The sequence below is a fragment of the Diadema setosum genome, chromosome 18 (genome assembly GCF_964275005.1).
Source record: "Diadema setosum chromosome 18, eeDiaSeto1, whole genome shotgun sequence".
Classification (NCBI taxonomy): domain Eukaryota; kingdom Metazoa; phylum Echinodermata; class Echinoidea; order Diadematoida; family Diadematidae; genus Diadema; species Diadema setosum.
This window is the reverse complement of record NC_092702.1, coordinates 3,610,047-3,629,475: the sequence shown is the minus strand read 5'-3', so window position 1 is coordinate 3,629,475 and position 19,429 is coordinate 3,610,047. Positions and strand designations below refer to the sequence as shown.

The 19,429-nt window shown below is 41.0% G+C and overlaps 1 protein-coding gene across 1 annotated transcript; it reads right to left on the bottom strand.

The window, feature by feature from the left end:
* Positions 1-1,272: 1,272 nt before the first annotated feature.
* Positions 1,273-19,115, bottom strand: LOC140241543 (delta-1-pyrroline-5-carboxylate synthase-like). Its single transcript, XM_072321277.1, has 15 exons — positions 18,861-19,115; positions 16,933-17,453; positions 16,186-16,320; positions 15,412-15,516; positions 14,242-14,406; positions 10,262-10,477; positions 9,097-9,306; positions 8,346-8,442; positions 7,502-7,722; positions 6,289-6,426; positions 4,933-5,128; positions 4,279-4,400; positions 3,403-3,589; positions 2,643-2,738; positions 1,273-1,526 (listed from the first exon to the last, which is right to left on the bottom strand). Exons 2-15 carry the CDS (start codon positions 17,320-17,322, stop codon positions 1,330-1,332), a joined length of 2,475 nt encoding a protein of 824 aa, XP_072177378.1. The 5' UTR covers positions 17,323-17,453; positions 18,861-19,115; the 3' UTR covers positions 1,273-1,329.
* Between the last annotated feature and the right edge of the window lie 314 nt (positions 19,116-19,429).

Here is a 19,429-nt window from a genome sequence, read left to right as displayed (position 1 = left end):
CAAGGTACTGGAAAGCCTACAGCGTAATTTTGTGATAAATGGAGGGGAAAAAAAACAGCAATGAAGAAGTTATGATTTCTGTTAACCAGCTTTTTATCACCAGTTTTCCAATCTCATTTTTCATTTAATGCAAATTGTCTGTAACAATCTAAAACATTAGACCTTTGCCAATATTTTGATCCAAACTCTACAATGTACTCTGATTAGTTCTTTTGGTGACAGGAAAAAAATAAAAAATAAAAATGTGAAGTGCCTCCATCACCTTCAAGGGTGGAAGTACTATTAACATATCATTTCTGATATGTGCAAACTCAATTTACAAATTGCTGCACAGCAAACCTCTTAAAATAGAACTACATGCTTCAAGGAATGCCATCACTTGAGATGTTCTTTACAGTCTTGGAGAGGAAATACCTCTATACACGTAGCTTGTGGCAATATACAACAGTCAAATTGTGTTCAATATTCCGTTTCAATGCTGACTTTTCTCTCACCAATTCAGTGCTCTAAATCTATCAACTGGCCTGAAGTCTACCCCATTAGTTGAAAGCCATGGCAAGATTTGCCATATCATGATTATTTATCCAAACTGTCTTCTAAAACTAAAAAGCTGGTAAGCTCTGTTATCAAAGCATGTATACAAACCACTGATCCTATAAAGAATGGTACATAAGAGCAGCTCAAAAGAACAAAATGAATTGAATAAAATCTCATCAAGATTCCTGTTTTCTGAATTCGAGTGGAAACATGGAATTAAGATTCATGACCACTCTGGAAACCATCCAAACAGGCTTTAAGTCTTGAGAGACAGTTTTAATTCAGAATCAAATATTTCTAAACCTACAGGGGGCAATCTTAACACAGTCAGTTTTAATGACATCAGATGATACTCCCACTTTAAACCATCTCAGAAAGAGCTCACGAAAAAGATAACCTTCAATTATTACAGCAAGGTCAGGACCTTAAAGTAATGTCATGATATACTGTTAAGTCAAGCAAAGAAAGAAAAAAAGATAAAAGTTAACAGAATTCAAATGCAATATAACAACTGGCCACTTATTTCATAAACTCTTTGGCCCAAATTCACATGGGTGGTTAAAAACCTGGTTTAAACCTAGACCATGGTACAAATTTAGATTGTGGTCTAAATTAAGCATGAAATAGGCATACCTTTGACATGGGCATATCAATGTGCGTCTGTTACTGGACATCTGTTGGCACACGCAATATGTCAATCGTATCTACGCTGAAGAAATTTGCATAAACCATGGTTTACATTAGTACCACATTAGTGGATTCGGCCCAGTTTGTTTTCGTCGTTCCAGATAATTAAGCGGTCGCCTCCTCCGGCACTTCTTGGCTCTCTGGCTCCAGCTCTTGGTGGAGGAATCTCTTTGGTCCTCCCTCCGTGTACTCCTGCACAGTGTCTCCTGACCCCTCCAGGATCCATTTGGTGGTGAGGAGTCCCTCCACGCCTACTGGTCCACGGGCGTGGATTCGGGTGGTACTGATGCCCACTTCAGCTCCTGACATGTTAAAGGGGGGGGGGGGACAAAATCCATTCAAATTCGCATTGATGTGTTCTTTAAAACAATTTTTTTTTTACCAATTTGTTTCTCACATACTTCTTTTATTCTCTGTGTTTGCCTTTCACTTTGAGATGAAGGGGGAGGGATTGAATAAGGAGGGAGTGAGAGTTTTATTGGAAGTATTATTGGGCATTTCACAAAGTTGTACCGGTAGGTCAAAATGGGTATCAGATATTTTCTGCAGACCATACTGGTAATTGTTATATCAGCTCACAATAACACTGCTGTTTGATTAGTTCTACCATTTGTGCAGATCTATTTTCTTTTATCCTAGTGTAAGTTGAAGACCACAAATCCAGAGTCCTACCATTTGTGAAGGTCTCCTCTTTGATCCTACAGTAAGTGATAAGACCACATATGCAGGGCACATATGAACAAAATGGGAAAATGAAAAAAAAAAATGTGTTGTGTTTGGACTTAATTTAACACGGCCACAAAGTGGGACATTAATGCTTAACAGCAATGGGACACCATGGGACTCTGAAGGACCAGATAATGAGCATTAAGTGACTTGCCTTAGGGCACAACCACTGCTGCCAGAGGACACAAACCAGGTATCTTATAATTGAGAGTCTATCATATAATTATGGTCTTATCCAGAGAGCCTTAGCAGCTTACCATTGAATAATAATGTCAGCATTTACGCAAAGGTAACAGTATGAATATAATGCCTCTAGCAGCCTTTGGGGTGGAGGCATGATGAAATGAGGTTGATGATGATGGCAATGATGGTGATGTCATAATTGTTATTCTCACCATCATTATCATCATCACCATCATCATCACCATCATCATCACCATCATCACCAACATCACCATCATCACTATCATCACCATCATCACCATCACCACAATCATACTCATCACTATCATCCTCACCATCATTAATTTATCATCATCATCATTATCATCATTGCCATAATTACAATCCCCTTCATCATCATCATCATCAACATCATCATCATCACCACCATCATCATCATCAACATCATCAACAGGCCATCCACCATCATCCCCATTATCACCATCATCACATCTACAAAAGATTCTCACCTAGTCCAAAGCGGTAGCCATCTGAGAAGCGAGTGCTGGCGTTGTGGAAGACACAGGCACTGTCTACACTACTGAGGAATCTTTGTGCGGTCTCCTCTGTGATGCCAAACATCCATGCACAAACAGAAACAACAGATTGGTAACCAACAGAAATGCAAATCACAAAATTCTATAACTATCACTTTCATTCACCCTTAACGCAGAATAATTTCTCATTTCTCATGATTTTCCACACTCCTTGATTACCTTCTCTGCCCAGTGAACAAAACAAGTGAATGCACTGTGCCAAACCTATTACTAAAACAGCACAAACGATCAACTCAGAAATCAAAGGTAATGTACAAATTGTAGGCCTCGTGGACACTTCCAAATTCTGGTGATCAATGGCACTTTTCTTTTGTTTCTGACCTCTGGAGTAAAACTGTACAATCAGGCATATACTGACTAGAAACGTGTTGTGCAAAGTCAAATCAAGGAATTGCACCATACAGGTGGCTCCGGTTACAGTGAAGTCCTTGGGACCAGCAGTTTTCTTTCTTTATATTGCCAAACAATAAAGTATACAAACATACACACATAGACAATGACTTGGGGACCTGAATCTTTGCTTCCTTGTAACAAGAGTTTCGTTATAATGGGAATGCACTGTGCCAGCAATCTTTCTTTTACCATGATTTTCTACAGGGTAGTGAATTCACACATAGAAGAAAGATTGCCATGCAGACAGCAATATTGTCTCGATTTTCTCCCCAACACTTACCATTCTCTGTGACCACCACATCCGTGTGCGAGCTGCCGTATCGGTGGATGTGGTTGATGGCAGCTTCGACATCGTCCACGATCTCAACGGCGCACTCCAGGGCGCCGTACTCCATGCTCATGGACCGCGCCTCTTTGGGACCAAATTTGAGGGAGCGGGCGAGGCGTGGCCCTGGGTTGAACTTGACCTGATGTACAAAGCAAAGAAAGGAGGATAAAGATGCATGCAGATGATGCTTCACTGTTCAAAGGTAGAACATCACTAATCTTCCACAAGCTTTGGATTTTCATTTCATTTCTTCTGTGAATGTTACTTGATGCGTGCCAGTATAAGAGGGTTTGAGATTCACTGTTCACTGATGCATTTGATCAAGGCTTGCACTTTGGATAATCTACAACATGTCAGGTTCTGCTGATCCCAGTTTTCTTTAAAACTTCCTACAATATTTTGAAGGTGTAGGCCACAGCTAATAGCATCATAACAGTATCCAGTTATTAGTCTCATAATAAAACGACTGTTGACTTGAGATTAAGGTGTTAATCCCATAGTAATAATAAACCATATCTATACAGTGCATATCATACACACACCAAAAAAAAAAAAAAAAAAAATACTGTTTTCATGCACATTACAGGAAGGAAAATATAAAAATGAAGGAAAATAGACCTGATAGAGAGAGAGAGAGAAGAGAAAACAAGAAAAGCTGAAGTGAGACAAAATTTTGACATACAGCCCAATGCCTAATTCAATGCCAAGTTAAAAACATACACTTTCAAAAGACTCTTAAAATCATCTATGGACTTTACAGAATGGTGGCTCTCAGTTAATGACCTTACATATGTCACTACCCCCCCCCCCCCATATCCGTGGTCTTACATTTTCTGAGCGAAGCATGTCTAGGATGTCCTCGAAGACCTGCGTATGCCGGTGTGCCTTGTGGATGAGCAGTGTCTCCATGGCATTACATGCTGCTGGGTAGTCACACTTGGAATCTCGCACTGCATGTGGGAAATTGACACAATATCTTTCACATCATGTGTATGTATTTTCAGTATTTTTGCTTTGATGTAAAGCGCCTTGAGCATTTAATCAGAGTGGAGAATGGCGCTATAGAAATTGTATGTATTATTATCATTATCATTATTATCATTGCTGAAGCCTGTGCTTCACCATATTGTCTATTCTTTATCTATGCCAGAGCAGATAATAAAGAGAGGGCAAATTACATAATTCTCTAAACCTTGTGCTGGGAAACGATTTGTGAGGCAACATTATGTAGTCAAACATCAGCACCAACATTTTGATTTCCATCATCACAATCAAGACAACAATCACTATTCATAGTCATTGGGTGAGTCATTCAGTCGGTCAGTCAGTCAGTTAGTTGGTCTGTTGGTCGGTCAGTCAATCAATCAATCTCAAAATGATACAGTTACAATTCACATCATAAAGACTGCAACCAGGACTGGGTCAAACAAATCTTATCAAGTTCATAGCATTTTACAGAGAACTGAATAGAGAGAGCCTAACCGATTCGTAGGGCCATTTCTGGGTCGGCGTCAGCATCGATGTAGACATGGCAGATGCCCTCACTGTGTCCCAGCACTGGGATCCCCTCACTCTGTTCCTGGATCAACTGTACCATCTCCTTGGAGCCTCGTGGAATCACCAGACCGATGTCTTCTGACATCTTAAGAAGATCGCCAACTTCCTCTCTAGTGTTGACCTGTCATGGATCCAAAGTATTACATACTTTAACATTATAAGAGGGAAATAGCATATGAAAGCTCAGGGCGCTCTGTGCAAATCAATCTAGTTCAGACAGATTTCAACTTTGGCAAAGGGATCAACGTGACCTCAGTTATAATATATTCATATAAACTTGTTTGTCATTGTTTCTGTTTGATTTTCAGCTTTCTTTTGGGGTGGTGAATGTGTTTTGATACAAAAGTAATCAAAGTAGGGTCACTTGAAAATTTTGACAGCACAACAGTGACTTAATGATAGCTTTGAGCCTACCAAATAGTAGTTTCAACACATTTGAATGTGCAAATACATATAGATGTATTCATATTTACACTTCACTGTGGATACACAGAAACACTACCTTACTCTCTTTATACATTAAGATCCATACGAATCAAGATGATTTGAGAATACCAAGTAAGACCAGCCAGGAAATCATCACAAAGTTTTACTGAATAGGGATAGAAAAGGTATTCAGCAGAGCAAGACTATTTTTTTTAACATTTTCAATTCTATAGTTAGGAATGGACAAAGAATAAAGATGTTCATGGGCAACCATGGTTACTCAGTTCTCCTTCAAACGCAAGTTTCATTCATTTAATGGCACTGAGAGAGATTAGACACAGAGTTCTATGACATTGTCTTACTTTCTGTCACTTTGCATACACAGCACTGAATCTTTTCATGCAAATATAGTATGCCTAAGGCTTGTCAGTAGAAATGACTAGTGAGAACTAGAACTACATTAAAATCCATGAGCAAACAAAAATCTCTGTAACTACACTCCCTCCACAAAACAAATAAATGAACACATTCCCTTCATTATCATAACTTGCCTTACAAGAGGCTGAAGAATTGTGAATAAGACCAAGAAAGAATGAAAGAGAGGGGAAGCATTGGGTATTTGTTTAAAAATCTTTGTGTTACTTCACTGTCAGAACTGGCTTTAGCTCAGTCACAGTGGTAGTGCTGCTGCCCGGTAAGCAGGATAACACAGATCAAGCATATGATATTACTCATGAAGAGTAAAAGCAAATGAAAATCTCTCTACCTGTAACCATCAGTAATCATGATTTGCACAGAAAGCTAGCACAGAAGTGCCACAGAGTCTGATGGGGTGGCCTTGGGAGATGAACCTACCAGTGCGATGGCATTCTTGGCTCCATGTATCTCCAGGGCCTCCTCCACGAGAGAGAAGAGTGCCTCGTTGCTGTAGGTAGCCTCCTTTCCTCCCTTCAGCAGGAGGCCGTTGGCACTGCTGATGGCTAGGGCAGCAACCTGGTAGACAATACACATACACAACAGAATTGGAAACAAACAATCACATAAACACTGTATTCTACAGTTAATCTCAACTGCTCCACAGGCTTAACCCGTTGAAGACTAGTCCAGCATATACTCAGGCAGGTGTCTACAGAAAATGTGTTTTATAGCAAAATCTATTCATCCTCCATGGGGTAAGAGAAGAGGAACATATTGGAAATGTGATAAAGAAACTCAACCATATGAGGCATTGAATATTTCATCATTTTCTTCAGATAAACTGAACAAATTGCCTCATTGCTAATAAAAAGGTCCATTCATCACTCTTGCTGACAATCATACTACCAGTGTTATGCCAGTCCATGCATGGACTACTCTACATGCACTAACACACCAGTTGTGGTGCAACTGGTTACAACAGAGATTGATGCAAAATCAAAATTGAGGCAAAATCAAAATCTCCCCTTCCTCTCCCCTACCCAACTTTACTCTCTAAAACCAAGACCTGCATTAATAATTGTCACATCTTTTGGGAAAGAGTGTCCACAGAGAGTATAGACATTCAGCAAAATTAAACCAACAACAACAACCAAAATAGTCACATGATCAAGGTGAACATGTGTCAGACTGCTAATGAAGGATGTAGTGTTACAGGGACTCCAACCCAAAGCACCTTCTGATCTGGAGATTCTCCCACCTGAAACCCCTAGCAAACGGGAGACTCCAAGTCGATGTGTGCAAAGCGCCAAGTTCCTAGGGTTCTAGATGCTCTCTGGTGCTATCTAAGGTTTGTTTTTTCAACATACAATAGCAATAAGTAAGAAATCCTTTCCAATGGGAGACACAGAGCCAGGGCGGGAGATATTAAATCTCAAGCGGGAGAACAGGAGATTTTTGCAAAAATGGGTTTTCGGCGGGAGATCTCCCGTCGAAAACGGGAGAGTTGGAGTCTCTGGTGTTACCAGCTGACATTTGGAGTACATAGTGTGTTGTGTGTATTGATATCAACAGTTTAAAACCAGTTTCACGACCAAAACAGGTTCAACTTTGTCCTCCTCACTCTTTCCATCTCACATCATATTCCCCTCACCTGCGGAAGACAGTCTGGGCGGGACTCGAAGATCACCATGAGAACGCCGATTGGCACCGTGACCTGCTTCAGGAGCATGCCGTCCGAGAGGAGCGTCCGCTTCACCTCTCGGCCGACGTTCCGGTAGGAGGAAGCAGCGATCTGTTTCAATCCTTCGGCGAGATTCCTCAGCTTTGCCTCAGACAGCGAAAGCCTGGCCAGATTGGGGCCAGTCATTTCACCTGGGGTAGGATGGGATCATTGAGGTGTTAATTGTAAAATATGATAATAACAGGGTTCAACATCAGCAGTGGTCTGGGGCTGCCAGAAATAGATGTCTGGCCATCACTTTCCACAAAAAGATATGTTTTAGTGGCCTGATCGAGCCACCAAATTTCACTGTCCGGCCACCAAAAGAAAAAGTTAGTGTTGACCCTTGTACATAGTAAATTGAGATAATTAATTAAAAAGTAACAGAGTACAACAACTTCAAGTGAAACGAAAAGGAAGTATCATTGGGTGTGTCAGATAATTATCCTGTAAGAGCAGGTATTGCATAACAAGTGGTTCATGGACGAGGGGTGAATTTGTGGCTTGCATTAGGTCAGTTTTTGTTACTATTCATAATCACATTCCAGCTTCAGTGACTGCAAAATCAATACTTTAATATTCATGTAGCATGCCTAAACTGGACATATGCTGTGATCACAGGCATTCTATGAAACTCTCTTCTGCAAAAATGCTCTACCCTGTACTCCAGCATAATAAATATGTGGCAACTTCACATGCTGTTGCAAACAAGAATTATGAATATCTACAGGATTGTGAATATCTCACAAAACACTGCGAAGATGGTGTCACTCACTTCTGCGGGCGTTGTCGATATCCATTTGGTTTGCCGCTAGGATGGTTTCTGACCTTTGAACTAACAGGTCAGCCAGTCGTTCAATGATTTCAGCTCTCTGTCAAACAAAATCAAATTGACAAGTGTTACTCAGTTCAAAGTCTCATGAATACCATAATATTTCAACAGGCTTCTGAAAACTCAACAAACGCAGAGTCTAACGGATATTGTAATAGTGTGATTACCATTGATAATATGCCTGATTGTAGAGTTAGGGTGGTCCACAAGGGACTTGAGCATGTTGCTGCAACATGCTCAAATTCTTGTGCAACATCTTCAATAGTCAGCAACATGCTATGCAACATCTTGTCATCGACAACTTGTAGTTTATCATACCAGCCAGGCATTCTCTACACAATACGCTGGTTTATAGTTACAATCTGAGCATGTGCACATAAAGGTCACCACAGACCTTCTCTTGAATCTGACTGGCATCTGAGGTATTTGAAAACTGGACAGGTCTTCAACTGTACTTCAATTATTTATGTATGAACTAGGTGGATATCAGAATGTACATAATGAACAAATGTCATTCTTTCATCACTTTCAAGTAAATCACCAGTTTCTTCTAGGCAATTTGCAACTAATGAAAGGATCAATCCATGTCTTCAAAAGTCTGTGGCTCAGCGGTCACTGCCGACCATTGCTAAACTGTGAACTGGCTTATCAATTTAGACACAATTGATTATTAATGGAGAGTTTAAGATCACACCTCTTCTGGGGCGAGAGCCTGAAGGGTTCTGCCCCCCTCTCTGGCTGAGACAGCTTGGTTCTCAGGGGTCACTCCAGTGGGCTTTGTCTCCGTGAAGAACGTCCCGATCTTCCTCCCGTTCACAATGTTGAGGACAATGTCGTCCCTGTTCATCCCGTTGCCAATGACAACACTGCAGCCGCGTTCCAAAGCCCAGTTGGCAGCCTTGACCTTTAAACATTAATTACGACACCGTGCTGTTGAAAATGTACATCTCTACACCATTCACAGCTGTTATCAGGATATACACCTCCTACTTTTTTGTAGACTGCATGAGTTGACAAACTGTAAACTCTTTATGAACATATTTAATATTCTCAAATTGCAATAAAAACCATCCCCTCTTAGATTTCAGAGAAAAACAAAAATGAAAGTTGTTGCACAATACTTCCACAAAAATATGTTTGCTTTGAACATTTCTATGCAATGGTGATAAACGATTTTTAAAGCAATCATCTGTTCACTTACAATAACACTAACAGTATTTTGTAATTAGGTATAAATAAATTTAGAGATGCTACCACATGAACATTGCAAATAGATAAGTGCTGGATAAGTAACATTTCACATGAATCAGTTTGTGTAATGAGCACTCCTTTGCAAAAGGGGTATTACCATATCATATACATCAAATTTAAAGTTTGTATGTCCCTTTTGCAACCGTGAAAATTAGATCCCTTTTATAAGCTGGTATATTGTAGAGATGGGTAATTCAGACCTTTTCTCAGAATAACAAGAATGGAAACTTTTTGTTGTTTTGTTTTGTTTTGGTTTTTTTTTGAGGGGGAATAAATGCTACAGGTTTTCAGTGAATTTATTCAGACCCCTCAAAAATTCCAACTGCTATTCTTGGTACATATGGGGAGTGTATTCCCAACTGACATGGGGTTTAAGTTCTAATTTCTTTTCAAAAAACTTTGAGGTGTATTACTACAAGATTTCATACATAATGTTGGGAAACATTAATTCATCAACTATGAAAATTATGTGACTTTCAGAAAAGGGATGTAGAACCTTTATTAGGGGTCCTAAAACCAGGGACAGAAAAGGGTCATCAATTTTAATAGAGAGTAGATCAGAAGAAGACAACACTTCAAAGGACATGAAATGTAATCACCATCCTCACCTTAGACTCCATGCCTCCCAGCCCCACCCGTGACTTCCCCCCAAATGTGATGAATGCTGTATCACCGGGGTAGACAGTATTCAGAAGGGAAGAACCTTCCAGACCGGGAGGAGCCGAATAGATGCCATCGACGTCAGACAGAAGTACGAGGAGATCAGCGTTGACTTCGATTGCCAGGCGGGCTGCCAGGCTGTCATTGTCTTTGATGCTGATAACCTTGAAGGGGGAAACAAGTCCACAGTTTTCTTACCTAGTATACAAGTTCATGTATTCTTTCGTTGTGTGTCATCTCATCCTTCAATTCAATGAAACAGTAGATGATTTGCTGTAGTTTAACGTCCTATTACAACTCAAACAAGGAAAAGTAGAAATTACGCGGTGCGTAATATATGTCCCCGCCGGAAGTAGCATTTAGTAGCAAAATGTACAATGTAGGTAAAAAGATCAAGGTCAAAGGTCAAAGAAGTCAAAGGTCAAAATTCAATGTAGAAGTTTTGAAGCCCTCACCTAGTGCCATCACATAAAGCAAATGGAATCGAAATCGGGTTAGAAATGGCGAAGGAGTAGCATTTGGTAGCAAAATGTACAATACAGGTCAAAAATCAAGGTCGGAGGTCAAAGAAGTCAAAGGTCAAAATTCTGTGTAGAAGTTTTGAAGCCCTCACCTAGTGCCATCACTTAAAGCAAACTGAATTGAAATCGGGTTAGAAATGGCGAAGGAGTAGCATTTTGTAGCAAAATGTACAATATAGGTCAAAAATCAAGGTCAAAGGTCAAAGAAGTCAAAGGTCAAAATTCTGTGTAGAAGTTTTGAAGCCCTCACCTAGTGCCATCACATAAAGCAAACGGAATCGAAATCGGGTTAGAAATGGCGAAGGAGTAGCATTTTGTAGGCAATGTACAATATAGGTCAAAAATCAAGGTCAAAGGTCAAAATTCTGTGTAGAAGTTTTGAAGCCCTCACCTAGTGCCATCATATAAAGCAAACGGAATCGAAATCGGGTTAGAAATGGCGAAGGAGTAGCATTTGGTAGCAAAATGTACAATATAGGTCAAAGGTCAAGGTCAAAGGTCACAACTGAAATTCTGTATAGAAGTTTCAAAGCTCCCATGTAGTGCTATCATATAAAGCAAACAGAATCAAAATCGGGTTAGAAATGGCGAAGGAGTAGCATTTTGAACATTTTGATCACACACGGACGCACAGACAGACGGACAGACAGACGGACACACACACGTACGGAGCCCGTTTCATAGTCCCCTGCTCGAACTCGTTCGGCGGGGACAATTAATAATGGTGCCCCCAGATTGACACCAGACTCGTGAAGATGATGAATGAGAATGACACAGACGTTCATTTGCCCACACTTGGGGAAAAATATTCATATATCTATGTCTGAACAAATAATCAACAAACAAACGAAAAGGGCCATTAATTTTAATTGCAGTTAGACCTGACGTGCCACTGAACATGCCATGCATGTCAATTCTGCGAAAGCTAAACATTAGTATTGGGGTGCAGCATTTTATTGCTCTTGCTCATGCAGTAAGCTATAATTTGTCTAGCTCTTTTTTTTATGTGGTTGATCTTAGCCCCCACCAGCAGGCCATTATGTTAGTGATACACACCCACACATGTGTAACAGTGCAAAAAATTCACCACAAATTCATTGCAACACAATGGCACTGGAGAGGATCATAACATGCACGTCTGAACACAGTTCCTTGAAGGACAGCCTTAGGAAATTGATAGAACAAAGTACCATAAGGGTAAGAGTCTAATAGAGACACATTCCCACGAGCATCAACTTTATAGCTGTGCAATAAAAGTATGTCAACTGTGAAGTGTTGGAAATAGATTGTGGTACAATATCATGCAATCTGGAAAACAGTGTAAAGCAGGGAGAACAAAAAATGTCTCTATTTCTCACTCTGACTGTCTGCTACCTAATAGTCAGAGTGACAGAGCACTGTAAAGCAAGAAATGTTCATGGCATGACATTTTCACGAAATGAAGCCAATGGCCTTTTTCGCAGCATGACATTTCTGCAAATTGCCACTGGCATCCAAAACATTATAGTGTAGACAAGAACTTTCACATGCATGTTCATCTTGCAAACCTGGGCTCTTGCAACATTTGCAAAATTAAAATGCATGCAAAAATGTCTGGTTTTACAGTAATGTAATTAGTTGAAACGTTTCACTAGTTACGTTCAGACAGTGATCTTTAACCTTGAGGATAGCTATCTTCGAGGATAAGCTTGTAGTTAAGCATCGTGTAGACGCACTCATTGATAGCTAACGTGAAGTTAACTTGAAGACAGCTATCCACAAGATATATCAGGGTTTGTGCTCTATCACAAGCAGAGGGGGATCCCCACTCGTAGTTAAGCATCATGTGGACAGAACTTGTCGATAGGAACTTAACCCTAAAAAGACTGGGCTATTTTGGTAGCTCGAAAGACTGGGGGGGGGGGCCTAAAGGGCCCCCCCTTAAGATCTCGGCCGTGGATCGCGCGATCGCCGCAGAAATTTGCACAATGGTAGTGTGCGATGTAATCTACAAGTTCGTATATTTAAATTTTCCAACATAGTCTTCTTTTATTTTATTTTGATTAATTATGCTAATTTATGCGAGAAATCAGACTTTTTGATCTAAATCAGTAAATAAAGCTCCCAAAGTGCTCATTTTTGGTCTAGATATTCTTTGGGGCATTCTTAGCAAATGTACTAGAAAAAAAAATTCGGTATCAAAATTAATTTCTTATTTATTTCATTGTTTTATGAATTTCTTATGTATTTCTTTGTTTTTTCGACCTTTTGTTTTTGTTGTTTTTTTCGGCAAAATTTGTGGCAGACCCTTTTTGAAGCATAATGCTACTAAAACAAATTGATTTTAGCCATTGAGAGTAAAAATAAGCCTATTTATATGAACCATGTGATAAAACTCAATTTGTATTGACTTTGTACACAAAATCACATTTTTGAGCCATTTTCGGTCTCACGTGCATGTACAAAAAGTTATGTAACTTCAGAACTGTACCACCGGGCGTCACAAATTTGGTGTCAAAATGTGCGGGAAACTCGAAAGAAAAAAGTCATAGAGCATCGCGGCGAGAGCATTGCGTGTTGCTGAGTAATCGCGCGAAATGTCGAGGGGGGGCCTTTTAGGCCCCCCCCCCCCCCCCAGTCTTTTTAGGGTTAAAGATAAGCATAGTTATGGGGGGCAGTGAGCCTATCCTCGAGGATAGCTACATTTGAGGACAAGCTTCGTTGTGTGAATGCCTGTCATAGTTAAGGGGCCAGAGCTTATCCTCGAAGATAGCTATCCTCGAGGTTACGGATCACAGTCTGACCGTAACTAATATATTTCTGAACTATTTCTGTGAGCATCATTGTTTAGTCAACAATGACAATTTCATGAAAATCAGATGGATAGAGGTCTTACATATCCATGATTTAAAAAAAAGATATTTTCAAAAATGGATGCTTCCATTAGTTTTAGAATGAGTTTAAAAAAAAAGAAAAAAGACAGTGCTATTTCATGCATTATATGTGAAGGAATTTCTAATGGTTCTGAGGCATGCTAATATGGAATGGTGATTGGAATGAAGAAATATAGGAAACCGACACCATTGTCCCCAATGAGTAATATTTTGGCCGCACATAATTTATCTGACACTTCCAGCTGAATACAAACTGTACATCTGCTTGATGTTTCAATTTCATGAAAATTTATCACTGCTGTTCTATGGATGCAATAATTAGTATGACATTATGATTTTTCTATTACTTTTTCTTTGTTTTGTTGTTTGGGCCAAATATTGAAAGCAATTCTCTTTGCTGCGACTGTGCAGAAGAAAATGAAATCTATTCTACGATTGTTAGATCGAAGGTCAAGAGAGATCTGTGCCTTGACCGGTGCCCAGTTCGAATCTACGATAAAAACGAAACTGGCCGGTCTCTGGCGGGTTCGTTACCTCCGTTCTTACCCCGGCCAGGTCTTTGTCTTCCTCGGGCGGCGGCACGACGGCGTCATTGCTGTTGATGATGGGGATGATGTTCATGCGGAGGAGTTCTTGGATGGTGCCGCGCAGGTTGCTGCAGGTGTAGTCGTGGTAGAAGTCGGGCTTGGTGACCAGCACCTGACAAGTTGAGTGAGCATTAGCAGAAGCAAGGGGAAATAAACAGAAAGGTTGTGATGTGAAGAAACTTGCCACCAAGAGTGAGGGAAATATATACAGTCCACCCTCTGTTATCCGGTCATGTTACATGTAGGACTGGCCAATGTCTGGATAAACGATTTTGGCTGGATATGGGAGAAACAATGCTAATGTACATGTAAAATGTAGCTGCCGACCCTGTGGTAGCTGGTGTACACAGCAACAGTGGTGTAATCTATGCTAGCCTACTTGAAATTATAGTTCGGCTACTGAAACAATCAAAGTAAAATTCACTACACGTTTCTGAAGGGAATATCACAGGTAAATAGTGTGAGTTTAGTAGGAGTTTTAATCAAGTTTGAAATAACTTCTCTTCTTGAGGTCGAGGTCAGACTGTAACAAAAAAAAAAAAAGTCAGGGAGCAATGAGGAGACTTTGTATGGCTTAAAAGTTTGTGTGCCACATTCCCATGCACAACTCAGCTAACAGCTTGCCATTTTTGCATATTTCATTCAAATGCACACCTGCACAACAATTAATAGGTAAATCTCAACATGCCACAGTACACTAAAAGATTCAAAGCCATAGCTTTGCCATAGAATTTATATCACAACAAAGCTTGAAATTTTTCCTACACAATGGTGCTTTAATGCATTTGTAGCATTGAAGTGCTCCTACAAAAAGTTACATATGGCTTTGAAAAACAGAATGTTTTTCAAGCGGTCATGCATTGCAGTCTCAGAATAATGTGGCACATGGGGAGGGGGGTTACACCGTGGCACACCAAGAGTTAACAAACAGCCATATGGGATTCTGTAGTGATGATAACCAGAAAAAAATTAATACCACCAGTAGAATCATTACAGAAATGCAGTCATCACCACTATGAAATTGTCACAACAGGGGGGCGTTTCATCAACGAGTTCGTCGGAGGTTTTCACCGACAAATTTGCTATCAGCCAATCAGATCAGTCTCTGTCCACTCACCTGTGCAGTGGTCAGTCCATACTGAGCAAACATGGCCTCATAGAGGGACATCAGACCGCTCTGACCGGCCGCAGCACAGGCTCTGGAATCCAGCAGTGGATTCGTCTGCACGGTGAGAAAATCAAAACCCAAGTGAGTTAGCTTCCACTAGATCAGTATTTACACACTCTATCTCACACTAAACTCAAATTCAGACAATGTACCACATAACTGTCACCTCAAGTACTCATAGACAAAGCTACACATATACTAAAGATATCAAATATACAATAATAATTTGACAATAATCAAAAAAGAAATGTTGCTGAAAGTAAGATCCCTACCCACAGTAAGAGCCTTGCAAGTATGATTAGGGCAAGGAAACTGATTACAACAGTTTTGTCCTCAAGATTTTTTGCCTGCTAATTAGTCACAATATGTTATAATTTCATACCATGACAATGTATGCAGTGTCACTCTTGAAAACTATGCCATCCCAATTAATACCTAAAGATCCAAACGTACATTAAGATGGATTCAAACTATTCAGGAACTGATGAAATTGTATGCTCATTCAAGTTTTTGTCTTGACTACTGTTGTTGTAGTTTTGCTTTTCTTTCTTTCTTTGCTTTTGTGGGTGGTTGCCATAGACAGTGCCCTTATCATGGCATGGCACTTTCTCCCACTTTAAAAAGAAAGAAAGAAAGAAAAAAAAGAAGTGTCTCTTACTTCAAGGCAAAAGCCAAGACCAAGCTTACTTCACAAGTGTAGGGGGTGGTGGAGGAGGAACTTACCCGAAGGTTTGGGGCAAGGGTCTGCTTGATACTCTTGGCCAGCATGACCTCATGATGGAGAAGTTGTTTGCCGAAGGCCACGGCACCACTGGTCACAAGAAGGACCTGTCTGCCAGTAGACTGAAGTTCTGATACCTGAGCCAGAGAGGGAAAAAATGCCACACATTAACCCTTTCTGTACCAGGGACTTTGGACAGTGCATACAATGTTATGGGACTTTTCGTGCCAATAGGCATTCAAGGTACACAAAGGAATAGACCGATTCGGGTTCGTTGAGGGCAGCAGACAATTTGTGGCATTGGGCGCAGCCATTAGCTCATTTTGCGGTGTCCCAGCCAACCCCCCTCCTCTCCCCCACCCCCCGGGCAACATGTTTATCGCGCACTTGTAACAAAGGTTCGCGCACTAAGCAAGCATTCGCGCACTCAGAACGAGACGCCCATTGGCTAAAACAACCATGCATCAGTTTTTCATTCCGTGCGCGTGCTAATGTAGGGAGAGAGGTGGGGGAGTGGGAGGGGGGGTCGGATGAGACACCGCAGTAATGGCGCTGCCCATGCCAAAAATACACATAGCGCATCACAGAATCGGTCTATAATGACAAAGAAGTATGGATAGAGGATAAGCCAGCTGACATCAATAGTAATCATGAATAAACTCAGTATTTCACGTAATATGTTGATGAGCCTTTGAAGTACTATAACAGATTCTTAGGAGAGGAAGGCAGAAAAAGAACTTGAAAAGCACCTGTTCTACGATGGAGGCAAGCCGTCCCAGCGCCAACCCACACTCGTCCCCTCTCGTGATCACGGCACTCCCAAGCTTCAGGACGATTCTCTTGCAGTGCTTCAGCTCCGCCCGCGACACCGCCGGCTTCTTCACCAGCGACGTCGTCGAGACGCTGCGCAGCGCACTCACGCTGCCGGCAACGAGTCTGTGAGTGGGACAGTCCAACAGGGTGTTGCCATACCCTGATCTGTGAGATTCATTGGATGATCCCAAGTGTGAGAACTTGCGGGCCTGGAGCTGTGACTGATACAGACAGTTTGATTCCTCCTGAAGAAAAGGGGTCTTGGCACTAGACCCGATTCTCTTCAGAGCAGCACTGCAGAGGATATTTCGCACAGCAGACGACATCGCGGTGGCAGATTGGTGTGTGTCAAATCTAAAGCATAACCTTCTCAGGTATCTGGTGATCTTCCCTCTATACCCTTGTTGCTCACAGTGCAAGGTTGTCTTTTATTTCCAGAGAAGACCAGATTCTGAACCTGCGAATAGGAAAGAAAATATCACTTGAAAAACTTGTGCTCAATTCCATCATGTCTTAATAATCTCATACTGTGCAGTGTCTTGATTCACAAGCACAATCAGCCCAAATGAGGCTTGTGATGTTACTAGAGTAAAAAGAAATTAAAAAAAAAATAAAAAAAAATAAAAAAAAATAAAAAATTAAAGGGAAGGTGTAGTATTGGTGATAAATACAACAAGGTGGCTATTTTACCTTCGGGCTGGGTATGTGTATTGTTGGTGTGAAATTTCCTTCTTTGACTACACAGTTGTAGCTCAGTCAACAACCTTGTTTGGCCTACAACATGTACATGTAATATTGTACGTATCATTCAAGACACTACGCATACGCACTGTTCTTCCTTCCTAGAATTTGGAGCAGACATATGCGCGAGATAAAGTTCTTTTCTTTTTTTTTGTCTTAGAGAGCATGTTCGAGATACATGTACATGTAGGCCCACACTCAGCACTCTCAGCACAGGGAACTGTCACTCAATAAAGTAGGGTTTGATTAATTAAATTGCTACTACCAGTGCGTTAGCGCCCTATGTCCGCAATGAACAAACTGTTATGTTTGTGCCTATGCATGAACGACACTCAACAGATGCACTCGGTACCACTGTACTGTACATTACAATACCGCCAAATGGCACTGAACGAGTCCCAGGTAAACCGGGTAATTAGTAAAGCAAATACACATAAACTAAATGTAATTATTGTATTCAAAAATGTCAAGGAGCAGATAAAGACTAGATTCTAGGTCTAGACTCGACAGAAAGATCCGGAGGAGTCCTTTATTTTTTTTTACGTTATCGCTCTCCTTCGTATAGGAGGGATTCCGTGAAGCCAGATGCAGTCTCCGTGGAACATATCCCAGACGAACAGATAAAGCTACATAGTACAGACAGATCTTTCCGTCAAAGACTAACTGTTAGACTAGACTGTCGATTTTGTTTTGAGGAGAAACTCTGCAGCTGGTCTCCATCAGATCACAATCATCATCATCCTGGTATAATCTGGAATACGCTACTAAAGTCAGCTGTAGAACTGGAAGCAACTAATACAGTAAAATTACAGTTAATCTAACAGATTCAAGCCCGGGATTCAAGTCAGAAGTTGATGCATTCCTGTCATAGAACTACAACAAATTCACATAGGCCTAAAGTTTAAATTTAGGCCTAGGCCCTACTTATAACAGAGTAATTCTCTCAATTTACTAGTAGTAGCACTCAAAACTGCAAATAAGAAGTCAAGATATTCAAGTTTGACATTCAGAGGAAGCTTGCTGAAAGTGGGAGGGCATTATTAAATTTATGTCTTTCCAGAGGCCCTATATGCTCGACAAGACTGGTGAATACAGGTGAATACATAACAGGTGAATGTCTTACCACACAGCCACGTAGCTTAGCCGGAGGGACGGGAATCTAGTTTACCGCACGTTGTTTTCAAGGACACGTAAAGTCACAGCAGTTCGGCGAAGCAACGCTGTTTCTTCATCCTGTATACAATGAGAGGCAAGATGCTGAATGCGATGAAATAGCCAGATTTTGTAACTCAAAATAGCAGTAAATGATTGTCAACGGCGACGTGCTGACATAGGAGAATTTCCTTCGATTCAGAACCTGAGTAGGAGGCTGTGATGGTTGCTCACTTAATCGGCAGAGCAGCGGTTTTTCCCACGTCGGCATCGCGGACTTTCCGGCGTTGCTTGCGCTTGGAGTCGATGTATGCCTATACTGTATAGCCAGCCTAGGTCTCAGTCTATCCGTTGTGCGTGACACACCGGCACACACACGCGTGCTGCTTCAGATAACACTGCAGCAGGTAGCTCTCGTGTCATGCACGTTTCATGTGCGTGCTCGTAAAGCGATACTCCTGTATGAATGGAATCGATCACGCCGATTCTGACGAAATCGCAAATGTGCATGCGTGGCAGGTCGCAAAATCTGGAGTGATG

What these genes read in the sequence shown, in the direction of transcription:
- LOC140241543 (XM_072321277.1), bottom strand. Translation starts at nt 17,322, where the DNA reads ATGTCGTCTGCTGTGCGAAATATCCTCTGCAGTGCTGCTCTGAAGAGA. An exon ending in CCCTTGCCCCAAACCTTCGG is followed by an intron (nt 15,517 to 16,185) that starts GTAAGTTCCTCC and finishes CTCACCGTGCAG; the next exon opens with ACGAATCCACTGCTGGATTC. An exon ending in ATGGACTGACCACTGCACAG is followed by an intron (nt 14,407 to 15,411) that starts GTGAGTGGACAG and finishes TCAACTTGTCAG; the next exon opens with GTGCTGGTCACCAAGCCCGA.